The 25,327-nt window shown below is 43.3% G+C and overlaps 1 protein-coding gene across 2 annotated transcripts in view; it reads right to left on the bottom strand.

Annotated features, from left to right (window-relative positions):
- Positions 1-25,327, bottom strand: part of LOC124804668 (semaphorin-2A-like) — a 1,059,692-nt gene that overhangs the window by 222,138 nt on the left and 812,227 nt on the right. For both annotated transcript variants that reach the window (XM_047264910.1, XM_047264909.1), the window contains one exon: positions 23,917-23,968. In XM_047264910.1, coding sequence (XP_047120866.1) covers positions 23,917-23,968 — 52 coding nt within the window. The remainder of the gene's footprint in view (positions 1-23,916; positions 23,969-25,327) is intronic.

Consider the following 25,327-nt stretch of genomic DNA (forward strand, 5'->3'; position numbering starts at 1 on the left):
ATTCTACACAGTCGTTTTCTAAAAATTAATATGCTTTAACTGTTTAATATAGCGAGAGAAAATAATGGAATCCATGCAATGCATGAACCAGCTGAGAAAATAAACAAACTTTAAACAGATGTAAACAATACACATAAAATATTCAAGACACTATGGAAAAAGAACACAAAAACAAATACACTACTAGAGTAGGTCAATAAAGAGATACAGCAATAAGCATAAATTTAACATCTGTAGAAAGCCAATAGCAACAGACACAATTATACACACATCAAACTATTCACAAAACCACAACCAGTAGCTCGCCAACACATCATACACAGACTGAATAAAATTTCCTCAGCAGAGAAAAGTGTGAAAAAGAATTAGAAACAGTACAGGTCATAACCAAAACAATTGGTATAAGACCCACATAATACACAGATTCTGCCACAAAATTATAAAACAACTAAACAACAATGAAAATAAGCAGAGGACACAAGCACCACAAAACCCCACAACCAACACAGACACTACAACGCACGTAAAGCAGGAAAGCTCATGACATGGCTCACAAAAATAATAGTACACTTTAACATACAAACACAAATCAACACACAGAATACCAAACATACTAAAGAAACAAGGTTTACACCTGGCAAGCACAACAAGAAACACACTCCAGTCATTTCAACAAAAAGCATCAGAAAGAAACAAACACCAAGGAACTGGTATATACAAATTATCTTTTATCGTACCACAAGTAAATCACATGACATACTAATATCCAGAGTTTCGCTATCGACGAGCTAAAATTGTAATAACGTTAGATAGTTGTAGATATGAATTTCGCAACCTTTAACAGCACTGAAGATAACTTCCATTAAGCATTGTATTATACGCAAAAGTAAGGGTAAGCGTCACTACAAAAGAAAACCGACTCCATAATGGAATTTCAACTAAGAAGCTTATTTTTTCTCTTAAGATTCCACAGAACAGTCAGTTTAATATTTTCCCAGTACTCAACTCTTCAGTTCTGTCAGGAGGGAATAGCTCATCCAGTATCATCCATCTTTCCAGTTACTGAATTCAGCCGCGCCGCAGCCGTGGTCACAATAATCCCGTTGCATATGGCTCCGCAGCCATAACACTTTGTTTCGAAAAGGTCATTGTCCTCGTGTGGCTGGAATATCCCCATTACGTTGTACTATCGATCGAGATACACTTATTCGTTATTACAAAATGGTGGATTGCAAATGACAACCAAACGCAGAAAAAAACGTATTTTGAACTGTTTTTAGTGTTGTGGTGCTGTTTACAGAACGTCTTATGGGACTCTTACAGTAAAATGACTTTTTAATTTTTCCGTGTTTTACTTCCATTTGAATTGGATAATCAGTCCCCAGATTTTAAATTGTAAGATATTTCGAGCTGCTTTTGTGGACTCTAACCAAAATTTATTGGTTATGGGCTGTACATTAAAACTAAAGAACTTGCTAAAAGGTAAGAAACTGAGGCAACGGGACCCGGGTAAGTTGAAAGAATCAGAAGCTGTTGAGAGTTTTAGAGGTAGCATTAAGCAACGACTGACCAGAGCAGAGGAAAGGATTGCAGTATAAGATGAGTTGGTAGCTTTGAGATATGAAAAAGTGGTAGCAGCAGACGATCAATCAAGTAAAAAGACATGGCCTAACAGAAATCCTTGGATAACACAGGAGATACTGAATTTAACTGAAAATATAAAAATGCTGTAAATGAAGCAGGCAGAAAGGAACACAAACGTCATAAAATTGAGGTTGACAGAAGGTGCAAAATGGCTAAGCAGGAATGGCTAGAGGACAAATGTAAGGATTCAGAAGCATATATCACTGGGGGAAAGGCAGAGACCGCCTACAGGATAATTAGAGAGATCTTTGGAGAAATTAGAAGCAGCTCTATGAATACCAAGAGCTCGAAATGGAAAGTCAGTCCTAAGCAAAGAAGGGAAAGCTGAAATGTGGAATGAGTATATAAGGGTGATGTACTTGAGGGTAATATTGCAGAAAGGGAAGAGGATGTAGATGAAGAGTAGATGGGAGGTACGATATTCCGAGAAAAATTTGACAGGGCACTGAAAGACCTAAGTCGGAACAAGGCCCCGGGAGCAGACCACATAACGTCAGAACTACTGATAACCTTGGGGAACTAGCCATTACAAAACTCTTCCATCTGGTGTGCAAGATGTACAAGATCTGTATGAGACTGGCGAAATACCGTCAGACTTTAAGAAGAACATAATAATTCCAATTCCAAAAATGCAGGAGCTGCCAGGTGTTAATATTAACCAACTATCAGCTTAATAAGTCATGGTTGAAAAATACTAAGACGAATTCTTTACAGAAGAATGGAAAAACTGGTAGAAGCCGCCCTGGAGGAAAATCAGTTAGGATTCCGGAGAAATGTAGGAACATGAAAGGCAATACTCACTCTACGACTTCTTTTAGCAGATAGGTTAAGGAAAGGCAAACCTACGTTTGTAGCATTTGTAGACTCAGAGAAAGTTTTGACGATGATGACTGGAATATTCTCTTTGAAATTCTGGAAGTAGGAGGGGTAAAATATAGGTAGCGAAAGGCTACTTAGAACTTGTACAGAAACTATATGGCAATTATAAGACTCTAGGGGCATAAAAGAGAAGTAGGAGTTGAGAAGGGAGTGAGACAGGGTAGTAGCAGTAAACGAAACCAAAGAAAAATTTGGAGTAGGAATTGAAGTTTAGGTAGACGAAATAAAAACTTTGAGTTTTCCGGATGAGGTTCTCTCAGACACGGCGGAGGACTTGGAAGAGCTGTTGAGCGGAATGGATATGATTCTGAAAGGGGAATATAAGATGTATATCAACAAAAGTAAAACAAAGATAAAGGAATGTAGTCGAATTAAATCAGGTGAATCTGAAGGAATTAGTTAAAGTAGCAGATGAGTTCTGCTATTTGGGCAGCAAAATAACTGATGATGGTCGAGGTAGAGAGGACTTAAAATGCTGCCTGGCAATGGCAAGGAAAGCGTTTTTGCAGAAGAGAAATTTGTTAACATTAAATGTAGATTCATATGTTGTTGTTGTTGTTGTTGTGGTCTTCAGTTCTGAGACTGGTTTGATAAAGCTCTCCATGCAACTCTATCCTGTGCAAGCTTCTTCATTTCCCAGTACCTACTGCAACCTACATCCTTCTGAATCTGCTTAGTGTATTTATCTCTTGTTCTCCCTCTACGATTTTTACCCTCCACGCTGCCCTCCAATACTAAATTGGTGATCCATCGATGCCTCAGAACATGTCCCACCAACGGATCCCTTCTTCTAGTCAAGTTGTGCCACACATTTCTCTTCTCTCCAGTTCTATTCAATGCCTCCTCATTAGTTATGTGATCTACCCATCTAATCAAATCTATGTTAGGAAGTCTTTTTTGAAAGTATGTGTGTGCTGTTTAGCCATGTATGGAAGTGAAACGTGGATGATAAACAGTTTAGACAAGAATATACTAGAAGCTTTTGAAATGTGGTGTTACAGAAGAATACTGGAGATCAGATGCATATATCTTAAATGATGAGAAATTGGCGAGAAAAAAATTTGTGGTACAAGCTGACAGAAAGAAGGGATCGATGTATAGGATACATTCTGAGACATCAAGGGATCACCAATTTAGTGCTGGAGGGAACTGTGGGAGGTGAAAATCGTAGAGGGAGACGAAGAGATGAATACAGTAAGCAGATTCAGAAGGATGTAGGCTGCAGTATTTATTCGGAGATGAAGAAGCTTGTACAGGATAGAGTAGCACAGAGAGCTGCAATCAAACCCTCTTCGGAATGAAGACAACAGCAACTATCAGTGCCCAGCATTTGATCACCAAAGACGTATCATGCATGACGTAATTGGAAATTACGAGTTTTCGGCTCATGTTCATTAGATCAGTTTTGCTTACATTCCTATTTAGATTGTACGCTTTGCTCAATTGTGGTACACGGCTCGTTTATTACGAACGGTACTTGGATAGCACTGAACACAAGACCACAGATAAAGCAAGTTCGGGTGTGGTCGACTATGTGCTGTGATCCTTCGTGGGGCTGGGAGACGTGTCGAGTGACGCTCGTGGTGTAAATTGGGTGTTAAGGTGGGACCCTGCAAATCGATCGCATGTATCGATCTCCGAATCGCTGTGTGCAGCACACTTACAGTGTCGTTTGAAAGATTCCCCTATACAATTCGGCATATCCTACGTCCACCTACAATAAATTTTTTTGGTCACACACACACACACACACACACACACACACACACACACACACACACACGCACATTAAATAGAATAAAGAGGCAACAAAGATGATTATCTTTCGTGGATACGTTCAACACAGCCCGTTATATCCGCCACGTGTGAAGAATATACAGACGGCCTATATGATGTTTTTAAAGAAGCCAATCTTGAAGAATGTGAGGTACCACAACATCTCTAAAAACTAAGACGAAATACTCACTTTATTAACGTTTAAACTTTTTGTCGTGCTTTAAGTGATTTTGAGTTGAAGATTACCCGTTAATTTGCAGAAAGAGGAATTTCGTATGGTGTTACTATCTGGAAGGGACACAGAACATTTCCAGCGAACAAAGCCGCCGACAACCCGAAAGATGGTTTCTACCTCGCAGTTTTTCTCTAAACATGGTACTATTGGAGGTGGCATGCTCTTGCCCTCTTCTGACGTTTGAACTGAGATCCCAGAAAGTTACAGTGGGCTATACAGTTTAACTTGTTCTCCATATCTCGGACTCACCTGTCAATATTTCACATTAAAAAATTATTGACAGAAATGAAAGAAGCTATACCTGACGAAATAACGCTAGTATCCACTGGGAATCGAAATCTGGACACTCGGATTTGTAGATGGCACGTATCCATTACTTAACCATTTCTTTTATTTTTTATAGAAATAGTTTACAAAGTTATATCCATTTCTCTACATAACTTCTTTGGTTCAGTAAATTATTTCCGGGGAGCCAAGAACAAAAAATTAAATAAACAAAATGGTAATAGATGAGCTTAATGAGAAATAAACTATACGAAAGATACTAATGTAAACCATTGTACGAGAACGTAACCTACTGAACCCCAAGTCACTTTACCAACAGTCAATGTTTTCTCGTCTTTTACGGGATGCCGAAATTAAGATGAGGTTTTAGAATGCAGCAACAGGACATAAGAGTTGTGTTAATAGCTGGAAAGGGGATAATCGGATGTCGTGTTGAGTATTAGTCACTTGTAAGAGCCAGTACCACTACGACAGAGTCAAATTGCATTTAAATGTATCCCCAGTGCGCCATGAATAAGAAGCGAAGTGCGTGGCCCATAACTAATAACAGATTAACCCCAAAGCATTAACGTTCTGGTCTGACCTAAGCGTATCAGACAGTGAGCGTTGCCTTGCGACTGGCGTTTCCAGTCAACCCGCAGTTAAACCCGGATCTGGTGACCCAGATTCAATACTGTGGGATCAAGCGCTTAGCTGACGGACCTCATATCGCTGGATCACAGTGAACACTGCAATACACTCGATAGTAATTACATCTCGCACTGCTCTACGTAGTGCATGATAGACGCCATTACAGTGATGGATAGGCAATTCAGCCAACAATTACACGATATCGGATCTTTGTCATCGGTTTCCCGGCACTTCTCCACAGCTGATGATCCAGCGGCTCAAATTAAATATACTGTGTAGGCTGGGTGCAAGATGTCGATTCTTGTGCACTCTCGGCTCAAATCGGACGATAATAATGGCAAAGGACGCGCCATAAGGTATAGATTTGATTAGCGTCTCCGGGTGCATTATGCAGCAATGTACCCGAAGAAATGCTTCTCTATGACGCCTTTACACATCACGATGACACCGTCTGCTCCGAATAGCATGTGAACTCAAAAGTAACTACACTACTGGCCGCCAGCCGGGGTGGGCGAGCGGTTCTAGGCGCTACAGTCTGGTACCGCGCGACCGCTACGGTTGCAGGTTCGAATCCTGCCTCGGGCATGGGTGAGTGTGATGTCCTTAGGTTAGTTAGGTTTAAGTAGTTGACCTCAGATGCTAAGTCCCATAGTGCTCAGAGCCAGAGCCACTACTGGCCATTAAAATTGCTACACCACGAAGATGACGTGCTACAGACGCGAAATTTAACCGACAGGAAGAAGATGCTGTAATATATAAATGATTAGCTTTTCAGAGCATTCACACACGTCTGGCGCCGGTGGTGACACCTACAACGTGCTGACATGAGGTGAGTTTCCAACCAATTTCTCATACACAAACAGCAGTTGACCAGCGTTGCCTGGTGAAACGTTGTTGTGGTGCCTCGTGTAAGGAGGAGAAATGAGCACCATCACGTTTCCGACTCTGATAAAGGTCGGATTGTAGACTATCGCGATTGCGGTTTATCCTATCGCAACATTGCTGTTCGCGTTGGTCGAGATCCAATGACTGTTAGCAGAATATGGAATCGGTGGGTTCAGGAGGGTAATACGGAACGCCGTGCTGGATCGCAATGGCCTCGTATCACTAGCAATCGAGATGACAGGCATCTTATCCCCATGGCTGTAACAGATCGTGCAGCCACGTCTCGATCCCTGAGTCAACAACAACCATCTGCACGAACAGTTCGACCCCGTTTGCAGCAGCATGGACTATCAGCTCGGAGACCATGGCTGCGGTTACCCCTGACGCTGCATCACAGACAAGAGCGCCTGCGATGGGGTACTCAAGGACGAACCAGGGTGCACGAATGGCAAAACGACATTTTTTTCGGATGAATGCAGGTTCTGTTTACAGCATCATGATGGTCGCATCAGTGTTTGGTGACATCGCGGTGAACGCACATTGCAAGCGTGTATTCATCATCGCCATACCGGCGTATCACCCGGCGTTATGGTATGGGGTGCCATTTGTTACACGTCTCGGTCACCTCTTGTTCGCATTGACCGCACTTTGAACAGTGGACGTTACATTTCAGGTGTGTTACGACCCGTGGCTCTACCCTTCATTCGATCCCTGCGAGACCCTACATTTCAGCAGGATAATGCACGACCGCATGTTGCAGGTCCTGTACGGGCCTTTCTGGATACAGAAAATATTCTACTGCTGCCCTGGCCAGCACATTCTCTAGATCTCTCACCAATTGAAAACGTCTGGTCAATGGTGGCCGAGCAACTGGCTCGTCACAATACGCCAGTCACTGCTCTTGATGAACTGTGCTATCGTGTTGAAGCTGCATGGGCAGCCGTACCTGTACACGCCATCCAAGCTCTGTTTGACTATTGATCCAGGAGTATCAAGGCCGTTATTACGGCCAGAGGTGGTTCTTCTGGGTACAGGTTTCTCAGGATCTATGCACCCAAATTGTGTGAAACTGTAATCACATGTCAGTTCTAGTATAATATATTTGTTCAATGAATACCCGTTTATCATCTGCACTTCTTCTTGTTGTAGCAATTTTAATGTCCAGTAGTGTAAATCCTGACCTGACAATTCGTCGTTTTCTTGCTGGGAGCGAGATTTTAAAGGGGACACAGCAGGGTCATTAGCATCACTTCTGTCGGTGTCCTGAAGCTGTCAACACGTAGCATCTGTGTCCATCACAGAGGATCTCGTGGACAACCGCCGTCGGGACAATACGGAGAGATCCTACAGCTAGGTAATGGTTCAAATGGCTCTGAGGACTACGCGACTTAACTTCTGAGGTCATTAGTCGCGTAGAACTTAGAATTAATCAAACCTAACTAACCTAAGGACATCACACACATCCATGCCCGAGGCAGGATTCGAACCTGCGACCGTAGCGGTCGCTCGTCTCCAGACTGTAGCGCCTAGAACCGCACGGCCACTCAGGCCGGCGCTAGGTAATGTGCCATCGTGTTACGCTGTTGTTCCTAATTGTTGACGTTACTGTCTCTGTCTCATCTCAGCCTCATGCACTACGTTTACATGCGACACATCTTCCGAAACATGAAAATCGAAATTCGGAAATCGTTTTCCGCTGTCGTGTTTACGTGTTATGGTTTGAAGCGGATTTGCTAGCCCAGATAAATATGGCGTCTGGAAAATAGCTGTTACAATTTATGATTTAGTCAGCACAATCGCTATGTCTCTTCTTCTACTTATTCTTCTCTGTACGAAAAGCCACTCTAGCCATATTAGCCAAAATTTTTTAAAAATAAGACGAAACCTGACAGCCGAAGTACGTTTCAAAACCGGTTGCATTTGCAAAGGAGCGAAAATCGGTTGCGCAAATGGAAAACCGGCAACGAGAAGCGGCTTTCTAGAATCGATTTTGAAGTGCTTAACGACCACCTGGAAGCAGTATTGCGTATTCAGTTTTACGAAATCCAGTTTTGGGAGCTCCATGTAAACGGGGTGATAGAGGCTTCATTGATCACATTTTTGTAACTTATATTTTGGTTGAAGCTTGGTTTTAACTTTATATTGACACTGGTGCACTCTTTCCTCCAGATTTCAGTGCTTAAACCTCCATCTGTCTCAAGTAGCATTCCGTACAACAACCAGGCACGTACTGACTAAATTGTTTATGGTCAGTGAAGTATCCGCAACAAAAGCGTAGGGAGGGGCAAATGACAAGAAGAGTATTATCAAACGAATAGTTAACGCCATTATTCCGGGAAGCTGACCAAAATCGAAGGGCAGCTTAAATAAGCGAGGTACAAAGGCCTGCTACTTTGTAAATATTGACTGCGCAGTATATCACAGATGAGGAGTTGGATCTGGGTTCTTCCCACTGTTATGACTGTAGTACTGCTTTTGCATCTGAGAATGAGGGAGCTTCAGACGGCTTATCGTGAGCTTTATCGTGATCTTTCACCACGAAATGCTGAACCACTTGATAATATATCCACAACATATTGATATCATTCACTGTGCGTTGTGCTTTGCTTAGTGACCTCTGTAGTTGTTACTGTAACCTCACCGAGTGTTTCCGATAGCTGCCACGGGAGGACAAGTGAAATAATATCAAGGGGTAGTACGCCCATATTACTGGTTTCGATTAATCAGTGTTCACATTAACTGCTTGACACACACCTACAAGTAGGATCGCGTCATATGGTTCCAAGGCCACACTGTATGGAATTCCCCACGTTGGATTCCAGTTGTTAGTGAAAGCTGTGAGCTGTCGAAGAGTAACAACACACGAAAGTGGTATTCAGTCATAAATGGAAACCGCAATATTGTGTATGTTCTGCAGGATTAATTTAATTTATTGAACAGTTTTCTAGTTGCAAGGCCATATCAGACTTTAACTGACTATCGTTGTAACAAAAGTTAAAGTATTTGTAAACAACATTGGATAAGATGTAACAGTATGGCTCGTCTTCAAAGACGATATTTACTGTGTGCCTCAGCGTAGATGAGTAACATCTTTTCCGTTGTTGTTTAAACCTGATGATGGCCCTATAATCTGAAAACCGGTTAATTAAATAAATTAATCCTGTAGAACATAAACAACACTGTGTTTTTCATTTATCATTGTTTTGTTCTACCCAGAAGCGAGAGAAGAATTCAGTAACATGGTACTCAATCCTCCAGATGGATTTGCATGTGATATTTTTATGTGTTGCGAGACATGGCTTCAACGCGTACTTGCTCGACTGACAACTTTGCGGCAGCCCCTCCATCATCTTTACATATCCCTTATTAAAATAGCCTGTAATTTAATCTGTCGACCACTTGCTCGTCATTTCACTCTTGCAGCTTGTCGACCTGAACTCAAGTCTCTCATAAAAGATATCTGGCGTGCTACTACTCATGAATATTGACCTTTGTTCAGTGCCAGTTTCTTTTGTTCTTAAAAGGAATTGAAAAAAAAAAACGAGACTACTCACATTAATAGGGAAATATTTAGCAGACGCAGGCATCGCCTGCCGGGAACATAGCGACCATTGTCATTCACGTGCAGTAGACTCAGCTAAAGGTCGCATTTTCTTGGATATATTAGTTTTGGTCATCAGACGCGAGCATTCTCAGACATTCATTGCTCTAGGGACAACACGTTACAGGTTAAAAGTATTGCTCGGAAATATTGTCAACACAACACCTGCGGCTCTGTTCTGTACATTAAAGAAATATACTTATGAGCGGAAACATCCTAAGTTTCGCCTGATGGAGTTGCAGTCATGTGTGCTGTAAGGTAAGTATGTAGATGGAGCAGAGAAGTGTTTTGAACCACTGGAAGCAACGAAGACGACTGAAATGGGGTCCTGGTTCGAAGAAGACCGCCAATAACTGACCATATTTGGTTAATATTGTAGTGGAAATCTAGAAGAACACGTGTGAGAAGCCAGGATTGGATTGGCAGTGCTTGCGTAAGTTAAGCGTAGCCGCAAACGTTCGGGTCAATGTAGAGACGTGTCCGCCCCCGGTAGCTAGCTGAGTGTTGCCGGCACGGTAATTCATTTTGTTCGGTTAGAGGGTTAGCTACCCTCTGTAACAAAAAAAACTGAGTGAACGAATCAACGAACAACCTGAGTGGGTGTTATCGGACGTCCGCCCCGAACAAATTCCACGAACAACACAGAACAAAATAAGTTCAACTAAAAACCAGTGGTCAGCACAACAGACTCTCAATCCTAAGGGCCCGGGTTCGATTCCCGGCTGGGTCGGAGATTTAGTCCGCCTAGGGACGGGGTGTTGTGTTGTCATAATCATCATCATTTCATACCCATCGATGCGCAAGTCGTGGCGTCAAATCGAAAGACTTGCACCAGGCGAGCGGCCTACCCGACGGGAGGCCCTCGTCACACGCTTTTTTTTTTTTTTTTATCTAGTGACGCCACGGAGCGCAAATGGGAAAATGCACTGTCGGAAGTGACTTTGACAAAGGGCACATTGTTACGGCCCGGTGCCTATGAAACAGCATGTCTGTTACAGCGAAGCTCATCGGCGTGTTGCTATCAGGAGCATCTGTGGAATGTGGCTGACGGATGGCGAAAATACGAGTAGGTGTCGGACATTCACGCCTAATCACAGAACGTGAAGCTCAAACGCTTAACCGCTCTCTGTAGTGGTATAAACGGCGATCTGTGGCAGATCTGGTGACAGGATACAGTTCTGGTGCGTGCAAAAGTGTTTCGGAGCCCACCGTTATGCATACATCGTTGAACATGGTGCTCCGCAACGGACAAGCCCTAGATATTTCTGTGTTGACTCAACGACATTGTGGGTTACGACTGTCGGGACCTTCGAGATTTGCTGGGAGATCAGTAGAAACCTCTGAACGTGTGACCTGATACGATGCATCACGCTTCTTGCTACACCCCCGATGTTCATGTCCAGAGACGCCGTCAAACTAGGCGAACGGCTGCTCGGAACATGCACCGCACCGCGGTCGCAAGTCGGTGAGCGCAGCATGCAGTGGGGGACATTCACATGGACTTCCGTGGAAACTGTAGTAGGAATTGAAGTTGCTACGACGGCTGTGGATTACGTGAATATAATCGCAGACCACCTGCATCCCTTCATGCCTGATGTCTTACCGGCGGCGATGGAATCTGGCATCTACCAGCAAGATAATTTTACGTCTGTCAGTCACTATACGCTACAGTGGTTTAAAGAGCTTGATAGTGAGCTCGAGTGGATGTCTTGGCCACAGAATTTACCTCATATGACCTCCATAGAACACATCTGGGACTCTCAGTGTCCACAAATCACTGCCCGAAATGCGTCAACTACAGGGTGGCGCACGAAATGTGTCACCAATTGTTTCTTTCACAATTTACGACGCACATTAGATATCCCGCTGGGATCTCTACAGCAGTACCTGCACAGCTTGGAAAACCAAATGAGTTACGAAATGACGTGTAATTCACGATACTGCCGCTAGGAGACTAGTAAGCAGCAATGGCTGACAATGGAAGACTGACGACACAGCAACTTTTTCATGAAACGAAAAGCCTTCTTGTGACTCCGAGGCGTTTCTGACAACAGTTTAACACACGAAGGGTTCCTTGCAAGAAGACCATCCACAGGTTGTACGATAAATAAATAAATTGGAAGCGAAGCCACCTCGGCCTAAGCCTGTTTGTTCGCCGGAGAATACTGAAGCGGTACGAGCTGTACAGGGAAGTCCCGGGAAATCGTGTAGAAAGGCAGCAGTGCAACTGGGAATATCCAGACGCCCCGTTCAACGCATTCTTAAAAGATGACCTGTGCACAGAAGCTCACTGAAGAACACAAGCAGCAGAGACTACTGTTTACTCAGTGGGCCGAGGATAGGGAAAAAACTCTCAACAACGTTTGGTTTTCAGACGAGGCGCATTTTCATTTAAACGGTTTCGTTAACAAACAAAATGTACGCTTTTGGGCCACTGAAAACCCACAAGTGCTTCATGAACGACAACATTATGCTCCGAGGATTAAAGCGTGGGCAGCAATTTTCAGTTACGGACCCTTTTTCTTTGAAGAAACTGTGAACAGCGAGCGTTATTTGAGCATGCTTCGCAATTGCTTCATTCCACAGCTTCTTGCTACTGCCTTGCCCTTCAACACGCAGTGGTTCATGCAAAGAGACCAGACACAGCAGTCTTCCTTAGGACACTGCCTGGTCAGGACACGAGCGTAAGGAAAATCCAGGAACTTTTCACAAAAAACATAGATCCCGTGAAAGACAAAATTAAAATCAAAAAGATAAAACCAAGTAGGAACTCTGTTATTGTCGAAGTTGCCTCTGAGCAGGACAAAGACAAACTGCTGAACAATCAGAAGCTGAACTCGGTGGTCAAATGTGAACCACCGAGGAAAAGAAATCCTCTTGTCATATTATATGACGTACCCACGATTATGACCAATGATGAACTCTCAGAAACAATCAGACAACAAAACTTTGATGAAATGAACGAGGAAGAATTTAAGAGTTGCTTTAAGTTAAAATTTAAGCCTGGGCCACGGGGTCGTGATGTTGTTCATCACGTCGCAGAAGTAACTGCGCCAATGTGGAAAAATATAACAACAATGGGCAGATTATATGTTGGCTTTCATACCATCAATACACGAGATTATGTCGTGGTACCTCGTTGCCACAACTGTGGTGACTTGGACCACATCCTAAGGCTGTGTACCAGGGAGTCGGCGTGCACCAAGTGTGATGAAAATGGTCATAGCCGCAGAGATTGTAAGGCGGCGGCAATTTGCATACCACGTAAAAATCGAGGGAAAAAGTCTTGTGGAGCCACAGGAAGGAACTGCCCGACATATCGAATGCTTGAACAGAGATTAATCTCTAGAACTGATTATGGTTGAGCCTGGCATACGGGATACCAAAGCGAAAGTCCCCGAGCAAAAGGAGGAGGGACGCTATGAGGGCAAACAGATTCAAGGATTTTTTGAGGTCGCTCTCGGACGCCGCTAAAATCGAAACAGAAGACAAAGCCATACAGACTGAATGCCCAACGATGGACATAAGCATACAAACTGACTTCCCCCTCATGGCCGCAACTCCCTCCTCTGAAAGCCGGGGAACCAAGCCGATATTACACCAACAACGGCAAGGCCATCCTGTGGTTGTGGCAATTTCTAAAGACGAACTCACAATAAACAACCAATTCAGGAAAACACAGTGACAAGCTCAAGCACGAGCTCTACCACACAAGGCACACCAATAGTGAGACTACCACCAGTCGATCCGGTAAGGGTGTGCCCCAACTTGGAGTACACCATGCAGCTATCAAGATTGGAGCAGCCGGCTACCCTGACCACTGCCTTACGACATGTGGTCCGTGTAGGACACGAAGACGGTAGGAAGATAACCCTCTCGGTTATGGAGGCTGTTGACAGAATCCAACTAAAATCAGTGAATCTCCCCACTGACTTCGGAGCCTTGCGAGACCTGCTCAAGAAAGTGTTCGAAAGACGAGGTGAGAAATTCGATCTCGACGACATTTACCAACAATCAGTACTAGCACACTGACGAATTGCGTTCGACTGGAGTAAGACCTGGCCGAATGACCGAATACATACGTACTTCCCTTAATGACAAAAATAAATATTGGACAACTTAACACTCATAAAAGTCGACTCGTGATGCAGGACCTCCGAAGGGAGGTGGAGGAGAGGAGACTAGATGTACCCTGTCTACAGGAGCCGTACTCCCTAGCTGGGAAAATCGCATTTGCTGCCGCTAGCTGCCAAGTAGTCAGCAGACGGGATGACCCGAAGGCGGAAATTATAATTACAAACAAACTTTTGAGGGTCACCACACTCCCACAGTTTACAACTAGACACTGTAACGTCGTGGAGCTGCAATCCCCTGTAGGAATCATTACTCTCATAAACACGTATTTTCAGTATGGTGATAACATAGAACAGCACATAGATCATATAGCGAGAGTTACCACGGCGTTACGGGGAAGAAAAGTCGTGATAACAGCTGACATTAACGCTAAATCCCCCCAGTGGTACAGTGGTACAAGAGATGCGAACGGTGAAAAAGTAGAAGAACTCATTATGGCATCACAACTTGTGGTGGCCAACAGGCCTGGCAATCCTCCTACCTACGCTGCAGAAGGAGGACAGGGCACAAATATAGATGTCACTCTTGTAACACCGAACACAACCAATATTATTCAACACTGGAGAGTTATAGAAAACGCCACCACAAGCGACCACAACTTGCTAACTTTCACCTTAGGAGAAAGAGAGTGCCGCTGATCCATGGGGTTGGAGGTACAACTAAATTACAAATGAGCTGACTGGGAACGCCTAGCAAGGGAGTGCGACATTCCTCCATTACCGGAAGGTGACATGCATCGGGACATGGACGTAGACCAGAGAGCGGAAGAACTGGTGAGTGCAGTGACTAGAGCGGTGAGGGCAGCTGTACCAACTAGGAGGGCCATGGCGGCCTCTCCGTCACCATGGTCTGCTGAACTAGGAGAACTGCGTCAATCTGTCAGAAGGCTGAGGAGGCACTACCAGCGCAGTGTCATCTGGCAGGAACGACGAAGGTGGCAGTTGCTATATAGGGAGGAAAAGCGGAGGTTCCAAAAGGAACTGCGCGAAGTTAGGACACGAAGCTGGGAAAACTTCGTGCTAAACCAGCTAGTCATGGACCCATGGGGGCTTCCCTATAAGTTGGTAAGAAAAAAAATCCGCTCTCCTCTGGAGCTATCAACAGTCAGGCACGGGGACAGGATGACGGAGTCTTGGCAGGAGACTGCGGAGGTCCTCCTCCGGTTCCTGCTGCCTGACGACAATGCGGATCGGGAGACGGAAGTGCAGAAGCAACCGAGAAATGAGGATCAAGAAGCATACAATAATGAGACGGCTGTCTACCCCTTCTCAGAGGACGAGGTAGCAGCCCATATAAGATCGTTGCAAAGAGGAAAAGCACCTAGGCCAGACGGCATTGTGGCGGAGGTGGTGCAGTTCCTGGCGCCCCAGCTGACTGCGCCACTTACTCATCCTTACAATTAATGCCTTAGGCAAAGAAAGTTTCCGAAGAAATGGAAAACGGCAAACGTAGTAATTATAAAGAAAGGACCTGACAAGGATCCCGCGGAAGTGAAGTCATACAGGCCGATTTGCCTGCTGGATCTATTCGGAAAAATACTGGCGACTGCTAGCTGACAGATTGGCGGCACACCGAGTGTTGTGCGGGGTGAGCAACAGGCAGTTCGGCTTCAGGCCGGGGCGGTCGGCATCTGATGCAATCGCCCTGGCGGCTGATGTCTGCGGCTCGACCCCGCACAAATACGTGGTTGGCATCATGGTGGACATCAGTGGCGCCTTCGACAACCTGTGGTGGCCTTCGCTCTTCTCCTGCTTGCGCGAGAAACAGTGTCCAGGGCCGCTTTAAGTTTGCCTGAGGAGTTATTGTAAGGATCGGGAGGTCTGGTTATCATCCCCTAGCGAAAGAGTTGGAAAAACAAATACCAAAGGATGTCCCCAAAGATCCGTTTTACGACCCCTCTTCTGGGACATCCACATGGAGCCACTATTAGACAGGTGATGAGGTGCTAGAGGTGATAGCCTACGCGGATGCCCTCCTCCTGTTGGTCGGCGACCGCAGCCGGGAACACATTGAACCAAAAATAGAGACAGCCATAGACAAACTCCAACAGTGGTGCCATACGACTAAAATGACGATATCGCCCAGCAAATCCACTTACCTGTTGCTAAAAGGACATCTCATCAGAAATCCGACTGTCAGAATTGACGGTTCACCAGTTCTCCGGCTAAGGCGTGAGACACGCTATCTAAGAGTTATTATTGATGAGAGATGAAGCTTCGGGAAACACATTGATACCGTGACCCAGAGAGCTCTCCAGATATTAAATAACCTCATCTCAATAGGCCATAAAAGATTCCATCTCCCACCACAACTAATTAAACTCTACCACAATAGATAGCATCCTAACCTCAGTAGTGGGTTACGGCTCGGGAGTCTGGGCACACAGTCTCACGAGGGTTGTGCCCGCCATGGCAGTGAGAAGGGTCCAGAGAAGCATGATATTAAGATCTTTGGGGGCCTACAGAACATCTCCAGGGGAGGCCCTATCAGTCATAATGGGGATTTGCCCTCTGGACATAAAAATAAGAGAACAAGCGGCTTGGTATTGGGCCAAAAAGGGAAATTATGAGAAGATTGCAGACATCATGTGTATTAGGGTGGGGAATAAAAGGGAAATAAGGAAAAGAGGGGAGTAACTCTGGCAGGAATCTTGGGAGGTAGAGGAGGCTGGGCGCAGAACTTTCCAGTTCATACCTGATGTAAGGGAACGCTTGGAATTGAAATACTTTGAGCTCACACGAGGACTGATCCACTTTCTCACTGGCCATGGACCCTACCCGACATACTTATGTCGATTTGGGAAGAGGGCTACACCAGCGTGTGACTGTGGCGATCCGGAAGGTACACCCGAACATGTAGTTTACGAATGCCCCCTCTTCAATGATGTCGCGAACACACTACGAGACAGACTACCCAACTATGACACATATCAACAGCTTAGACGAGAGGAAACTTTTCAGACCTTAAACACATTGGCTAACGAGGTATCACGAAACGTTCTAACTGAATACTTAAGAGAGATAAACTAAATAACCAAGACAACAACCACTGAATGCGTCCAAGAGCCCTATTCCCATGCCGTCTGTGCGTGGACTGGCCGACTTTTCATCTCTGTTGGAATCCGCCACGCGGAGGATTAGGGGGAGTAGGGATCAACACCACCGATTGTGACACACTCCCGAATTGATGTAGGATAAGTTAGTTTTTAGGACTTAGTTTTAGGAAACTACGTTAGGAACTGCAGCGAATTTAACATCGAGGCCTGCCCAGTGCCAGGGTCACGCTCTTCGAGATTAGCTCGAAGAGCAAGGCAATTTAAAAGTAGGTTTATATCTTTCACTGGCACACATGTGACGCTGCAGAATGTAGTAATTAGTTATAGGAATTAGATATAAACTGTAGATACTAGAAATTATATCCACATTGTTTGTTAAAAATCAACTGTAGCTCACTTACAAAAACTGAAACTAGCTGCAAACTAAGTATAAATGTATAAGTATTATGACCCACTAACGAAATAAGGAAGTGGGTTAACTTTGTATAATTATAATGGTTTGTTATTAAAGAATTTTTTTTAAGAAAAAAGATGGAGCAAGGCCACATACTGCAAACACTGTGTTGGAGTTTTTACACGAGCATTTCGACATGCGGATCATTTCACTCAGGTTTCCAGGTCGCTTCAATGACGGACAAAATTGGCCCCCCAATAGTCCAGACCTCAATCCATGTGACTTTTTTCTTTGAGGGTACCTAACGGAAAAAATTTTCCCGAAACGTCCACGTGATTTAATGGAGCTCAGAAGACTTATTCTTCAAGCTTGCAGTGAAATTACGGAAGACATGTGCCGTAGGGTGATCACTAACTTCAGTGTTCGTTTGAAGGAAGTTAGGAAACGAAATGTTGGACGTATTGAGCATGTGCTGAGTTAGATCAAATAACCATGGACGGCTCTTCAATGTAGTATATGTTCCTTTCAGAATGTATTGACAATAAAGTTTATATTCAAAAACAAAATGATAACACATTTCGTGCGACACCCTGTATGTTCAGACATCTGGTGCCATACACCCCCAGAAACCTACCAAGAACTTGCCGAACACTCGCCATGTAGAATCGCTACTGCATCTCGTTCCCTAGGGTAGACCAACACTCTACTAAGCCGGCGGTTAGAATGTTTTGGATCGTCAGTGTATTTGTTGTCCAGTATCAGAGTATTTCTCAGTCTTGTGACAGTTTTCATCAAAATCTATCAGCTCTGTGACAGTGGACGAGAATGTAGCTGTACTTTAGTGATCGCCATCAGTCACATAATATTATTAATTTGTACGTGTTTTTGGTCATTTGGGCATTATGCTATAGGTTTCGGTCTTTTGTCCACTATCTGGTGCCTTATTATACTTAAATTTAAGACAGAACGCATCTGCATACTATGGAACGAAATAAAAAGGCTTTTCTAAATTAACACATTTTAACAGTTTGTTTCATGTTACTGCTGAAATAGGAAACTACAAAAACTTCTTTAGGATAGTTTTACCTTATTTGATGCTGTACTCAAGCGATTAGTGTTAAAAGAAAGCATAATAAGACACAGATGACGAGCGAAATACCGAAACGTCTAGTGTAATGCCCTAATGAACAATAAAACCGAATTAGGTACTAATATCACTTTGTTGTTTGGGGCCATAAACATACAACTACATTTTTCTCATAGACGACCCAAAGACAATACTTTTCACAATGGACGCGCCATCTACTACAGATATATTGTTGTCCTCCACCGAAAGCTAACAACCGTGGACTTCAAGGAAAACGAAATCCGAAAGTGTTTTAAACAAGTGGAAAGAACGAATAACAATGTATGTGGACTGAAATGGGGTCCTCTTTTGAAGAACACCACTACAAACTGAACGTATTTTGTTAGTTTCAGATAACCTCGGAAGGACGTGAGTGAGGTCCCAAGATAGGACTGGCATTAATTACGCACTGCCCGTGTAAGTTGGGGATTGCTGCAAGCCTTCCGCTTGCCCTATGACAAGTAGATGCTGTAACCAGTGGAAGTCTCTTACCGGAGCTTCTCCAACCCTGACCCCAATAATATGCAGCGTAAAGCTCTCTGAATGTTACAGCCATGCCGGATTTAAGTTATTCAGCTCCATGAACAATTGCACTTGCAATTAATGTCAGTTATCCGAGTGAATAAAGCCGTTCCGCGTAGACGGTTCTTCACTTAGAGAAAATCAAAGTACTTAATCCATTGTTCTTTATTCCCAATCAGGATATGCATATCGCCACCTCCAAAACAACCTTTGATTAATGTGTGCATGAATGCACGTTCGTTTTTAGACAACGATGAAATCCCTGTTCCAAGGCATCTGGTGCCCCACACTTATTAAGCACACAAATGTTAATGATTAAAAATGCATATATCCTCACTGATCCATTTATAGGAAGTATAGTACACTAATATGCTGTACCAATCAAGTTCTTGTATGGCTGATCGATTTTTACGCAACTTTTCACAGCTGTGAACAAAATTCAATCTTCCTCCCCCCCCCCCCTGGAAAAAAGAAAAGCAGTCTTGTACTAGTAAGTAACGACAAACAGTTCCTTTGTAATGTGGACGGTTTCACTTCTTTTTTATGCAACTTGAAACGTTATTTACATTAGCAGTTTACAGTATGATATGTCATAACGGTTATTCGATTGTTACAGGCTCGTGCTATCTTCGGTATTGCGATAATGACTCTATTCAGGCAATCCTATGCTAAGTGTATGTCTTCAAAGCTTTCCAACACCTGGTAAAATAATTTTGCACCTCCTACACCTTCCAGTTAATTTCAGTAACTTGCAGCGTATGTCATCCACTTCTGCTGCTGTATTTCAGTGCATTTCAGTGAGTGCTGTGTCAAACTGATTGCACACCAACTTCGTCCTCTATTCAATCCCGCCTCGGGACTTATCTTCTCATACATATCTGTCATGTACTACCTCCCATCGAAATAATTTGTTTCCCCGTGATGAACGAAAGTCTCATACTGGTAGCCCTTTACCTCAGTAAAAACGAACTTCTCAGAAGATATCAAGTTAAGCCTCCTTATAGGTGCGTCAATTTTCCCATTACCATTTTGTTCTTTACTTTTCTCTCATATCGGTATTCATAGCTGCAAGTAGGGTTGCGTCCCTGAATTCTGAAACACGGCATGCATTTTACATACTTTCGGGGGAGCAGAATTTTCATTAAAAGTTTATATTAAGCAATTGAAAGTATTGATTTTACTACAAGTGTGACTCACAAGTACCTACGACCATGATACACTTCAATGCAACCTCATATCGTCTGCAACATGAGGTGCTGAAGACGAAGTACAGTGACGGAAAAAAGATCGCAGCACCAAGAAGGAGTCGTGCGACATAAATGAAACTTGACAGGCGTGTTTATACATCTGAAAGTTGATATCTATTCACATTTCGCGTCAGTCGCTTTGAGCAGGGGCTAGTAGCGGCACTATGAAATGCAGATCAGTTTCTCTTTAAACACATGCTGTAACGGTTGTGAGCGCTAGTTATCTTTGAGACTGGACGTGGTGAGTAGATATTAAAGTGCGCGTCATTTACGACGGCGGCCGAGTTTAGGTTCGTTCTGCGCATCTGACGTCACAAAACCCAGTCAGCCAATGAACGGAGAACGACGTTGCCAGAGCTCGACTGCAGTGCAGAGCACGGACGAGTGTCTTCAGTTTTAGAAACGTTCAATCATAAATAAAGTAATTGAACAAAAGCAATGTCTTGATAGCAGACTTTCTTTTATAGAAAGTTCGGAAAAACATTCTTTATACCAGTTGCTTCATATTCTATTAATTAATTAAACCAAACAAGCAAGAAGCCTCCTAATTCAGGCGATAGCAAGGAAAGGTGTTTGTATCATTCTCACTAACCGCTTTTTCGCAATAAAGAACAGCGGTTAATGTTTATTTCCTATTGGACTTCGACGAAAGGTGAGTAATTCATAGTCATACCAACAGTGTTTGTCTGTATTTTGGGTGATATGTTAAACGACGAACTACATTAGCGTAATGATTAAGGTGTATGGCTGCTAAGCGAAAGGGTCTGAGTTCAAGCCAGCCGGCACGGTGGCTCAGCGTGTTCGGTCAGAGGGTTAGCTGCCCTCTGTAATAAAAAAAAACTGAGTTAATCGATCAACAACGAACTTAAACGGGTGTCTTACGCCGTCCGCCCCGAGCAGATCAAAGAACGAAAACGAACAAAATGAGAATTAAAAAAAAGCCTTGTTCGGTGCTTAATATTTTCTTTATTTAAAAACAATATCGAAGTGTCTTACTTCATGAATTTTATTCGTTGGAATGGTATTTTCTGAAATTTCTAGTGGCAACTAAAATCGACCATATGGAAAGTTTATGCTATGGACTTTTACCTCTGCAAACTCTTCAAAATTTCGTGCAATGGTTTACGACATTTAATGCTGCACAATAACTGCATTGAACATCGAAACAAAATTAAATCATTTATGGGGGAGAAGGTATCAGTCAAGTAGATGTGTAAAAATCAAATTTTTGGGCCAAAATGTGTGTCAAAGCAGTCGGAACACTGTGTGTCTGCACAGGCGAGCAGTGCAGTGATGACAAAATCGCTCACAGCGCGGAATGCGGGAAGCACGTCTCTGTAGCAGCTAAAGGATTAATGCGGCCGTGGTGGCTTTACTTCATAAACTGCGCGCTCCCCCCTAAACGTAAATTTGCGAACTATACTATACTATGGCGCTGCTTCTCTTGGCGCGTGCAACTGGCAACGCAGCAATCTCCCCCGTCTGGGCGGGTATGCAGGAGCCGCCAAGATAAAAGAATTGAACTATAGTCAACAATGCTTTTAAGGCGACAAAGACGCCATTATCAACACCTCACTGAGTTTGTTCGAGAAGTTGGATGTTCCTTCTGCGATACTGCAGAAAGACTTGGCAGGAATCTAGCCACTGGATATGGCAGAGGTGATCACGAGAATGTATGGTCTCAAGAAGCCTGGCCTCCGGACAGCCACGTGGCACTATCGAAAAGAAAGACTATCGTGTCAGGTGTGTGAGTCTGGCGCATCGTACTTCGGTTACAGCAGCAATCTGAGCAGCAGTTGCCGCCACAGTGACACCATGGTCTGTTACAAATTGGTTATTTCAAGGACAGCCTAAAGTCAGATGCCCTCTAGCGAGCATTCCATTGACCCCAAACCACCACCGCTTGCGACTTCAGTGGTGTGAAGCGAGAGCTCACTGGAGGGCAGAGCGGTGGTCTGTTGTGTTTTCTGATGAAAGTCGGTTCTGCCTCGGTGCCAGTAATGGCCGTGTGTCTATTAGGAGGACGCCAGTTAAGAGCCTGCAACCAACCTGTCTGCGGACTGTACACACAGAACCTACACCAGGCGATTTCGTATGGCAGCAGCACTACTCTCTTGATTATTTCACGCAACATAACTGCAAATTTTTGCGTCAGTCTGGTGATTCGACCTGTCGTGCTGCCGTTCATGAACAGCGTATGAAGGGGTGTTTTCCAACAGGATAACGCTCGCCCACATACCACTGTTGTAACCGAACATGCTCTACAGCGTGTCAACATGTTGGTTTGGCCCGCTCGATATCCAAATCTGTCTTCAACCCAGCACATATGGACGTCATCGGAGTACAACTCCAGCGTCATCCACAAACAGCATTAACCCTTCCTGTTTTAACTGACCAAGTGGAACAGGCATGGAACTTCATTCCTCAAACTGACATTCGGCACGTGTACAACACGATATACGCACGTTTGCATTCAACATTCTGATCGCTACACCGGTTAAGAAAGTTCCAGCATTTCATATTTGCAATGGCTTATCTCGCGCTTAAATTAACCTGTGATCTTGCATTTTATCCAGCCAAATACGTTACCTAGACAAATACATTCCCGAAATTTCGTTACTATACGTTAATTATTTTTTTGTACTGCGATTTTCTTTTCTGTCAGTGTAATCGTAAATCTGATACGTCGTGGTCAGCAAATTCCAAATGTGACATTTTGTACAAATGGTACATCACAGTAGAATGACATGCCTATAGTCATTATTACTAGTATTTCGCTGCAAAACCAAATAGTTTTTGTCCAAATAAAAAGAGGTTCAAATGGCTCTGAGCACTATGGGACTTAACTTCTAAGGTCATCAGTCGCCTAGAACTTAGAACTACTTAAACCTAACTAACCTAAGGACATCACACACATCCATGCCCGAGGCAGAATTTGAACCTGCGACCGTAGCGGTCGCGCGGTTCCAGACTGTAGCGCCTTTAACCGCTTGGCCACACCGGCCGCCATAAAAACAGGAATTAATAATTAATTAAAATAATATGCTCTCTTGGCGGACTTCCACTGTGGTGACAATTTTCACGACTATACTTTTTATTCTGAAATAACTTCTGAATATTATCCCCAAAGTGAAATCAGTCGTATACAAATAGCGCTAATACAAGACGTGAGCCGATGCTTGTTGCGAATGAGGTGTCTGTGGAAATAAATGAAAAAGATAGGCGCAGATAAAAAAATTAAAAGTCGGGAACAAAGTTAAAATGTAAGTACAACAGTAGTATATTAATACGATGGTGATTTGTTAGTCATTGAACTGAAAAGCTATTTTATTTCATTAAGCAAGCTAGTCAGTGTACAGTGAAACTGCTGCTACGCTAATGGCCCGTAATAATATTTCTCTACCCCGTTTATGTACTATAGTGCTTTTTTTGCATGTTATTCCTCTAAAGAAAGAGAAAGGCATCAAAATCTGAGAATGGTAACAAAACGTGTCTATACTTACATCGCACTGCGACTGACTGATGTTGTTGAGGTTCAGTCTGAAGACGCGATCCCTGTGAACAACAGAACAAAACGTAAGGACTATCAGGAAAATTAATTAAGTACTGTTTTTCTGGCATTTTCTATCACAACTTACTTAGGGAGAATTATTTATTATACATCCAGTGTGAATATATTGTTGATAGTGAGTATTAACTTTTCTTTTACATTACTGCATTACAGTGTCACGATCCATACTTTTTTTGTCTTTGACGTTACTGCTTTGAGCAGACACGACATGTACATAATACGTGTTTTATGAGTTAATTATTAAGACATCTAGTTATTCAACTGTTTATGCTGCTCAACATATTCGGTGTTATTAACACATACGTTCACCTATGTACTGTGTTTTCCTTTCATGTAAATCTTTGTTGTTTTTTAAATAAATGTAATATGTACGCAAAATTGCTAAGCGAGTCAGAGATCACAGTAATATCGATGGTCAAGTTGAACAGTAGACTCTCTGACAACGAGTGCGTGGGCTGAGACGTGATTGTTGTTGCTAGCTCACTGAGGGAGATATGTGAACAAATAAACTTCTGACTTCTGTATAATATTCTGTGAGACTACCAAAGCAGCAGTTCCATGTGGATGAAATGTGTTTTGGACGTTCGAACGAAAACGAAAGACGATAGTAGCGGCTTTTAGCCAGCATGCAACCAGCATTCACCAAACCGATTGGAACATAATGGAAGTACTTGAGTATTTATGAATATGCTACACCGTCACTATCACCACCGCCATCTAACAGCAGACATCGCTGGAAGATATCGTTCAGCACGCACAGCTAAGTGACTTTATACTTCGTACTTCACTGTAAGCAAAGACTTTCATTTTCTTTTTGAAGGATGTGCATACTTTCATTTTGTATGTACAGCAATATGTATCGTTGATTGAACTTTGATGTGGTTGTACAAGTGTCACATATTTTCTTGTTGTTAAGAGCCACACACGATATCTTATTTGTCATTGTGTCTTCTTATGCTTTTTGAGGGATGTGTTCGTGCATGTGTATGTTTTGATAATGAAATGTATGTATCTTTGTGTTGCACTCTATGAAAGACGCGCGAGATGTAGCTTCCGCCACTACGACTTTTGGCATTCGGAAATCACAAAACCACATGCTATATCTTACTAACAACTTCACACAGGGTGGGTAACTTGAACGTGAGATCCTGATTTCTGAAAATTGTCGCACTGCATTTTCTTGAAGGCGTGGATGAACTGATTGCTCCTTCACTCATATCTGGCGTTATTACGGTTTATGTGGGTTTACATCGTGAAAGTGGTTATATTGTTTACGTAATTTACATTTTTTGAGGTCGCTTCTTAATGCTGAACGTGACTTTTCAAATATATGGGACACAGAT

Source organism: Schistocerca piceifrons, chromosome 7 (genome assembly GCF_021461385.2).
Source record: "Schistocerca piceifrons isolate TAMUIC-IGC-003096 chromosome 7, iqSchPice1.1, whole genome shotgun sequence".
NCBI classification, from domain to species: Eukaryota; Metazoa; Arthropoda; class Insecta; order Orthoptera; family Acrididae; genus Schistocerca; species Schistocerca piceifrons.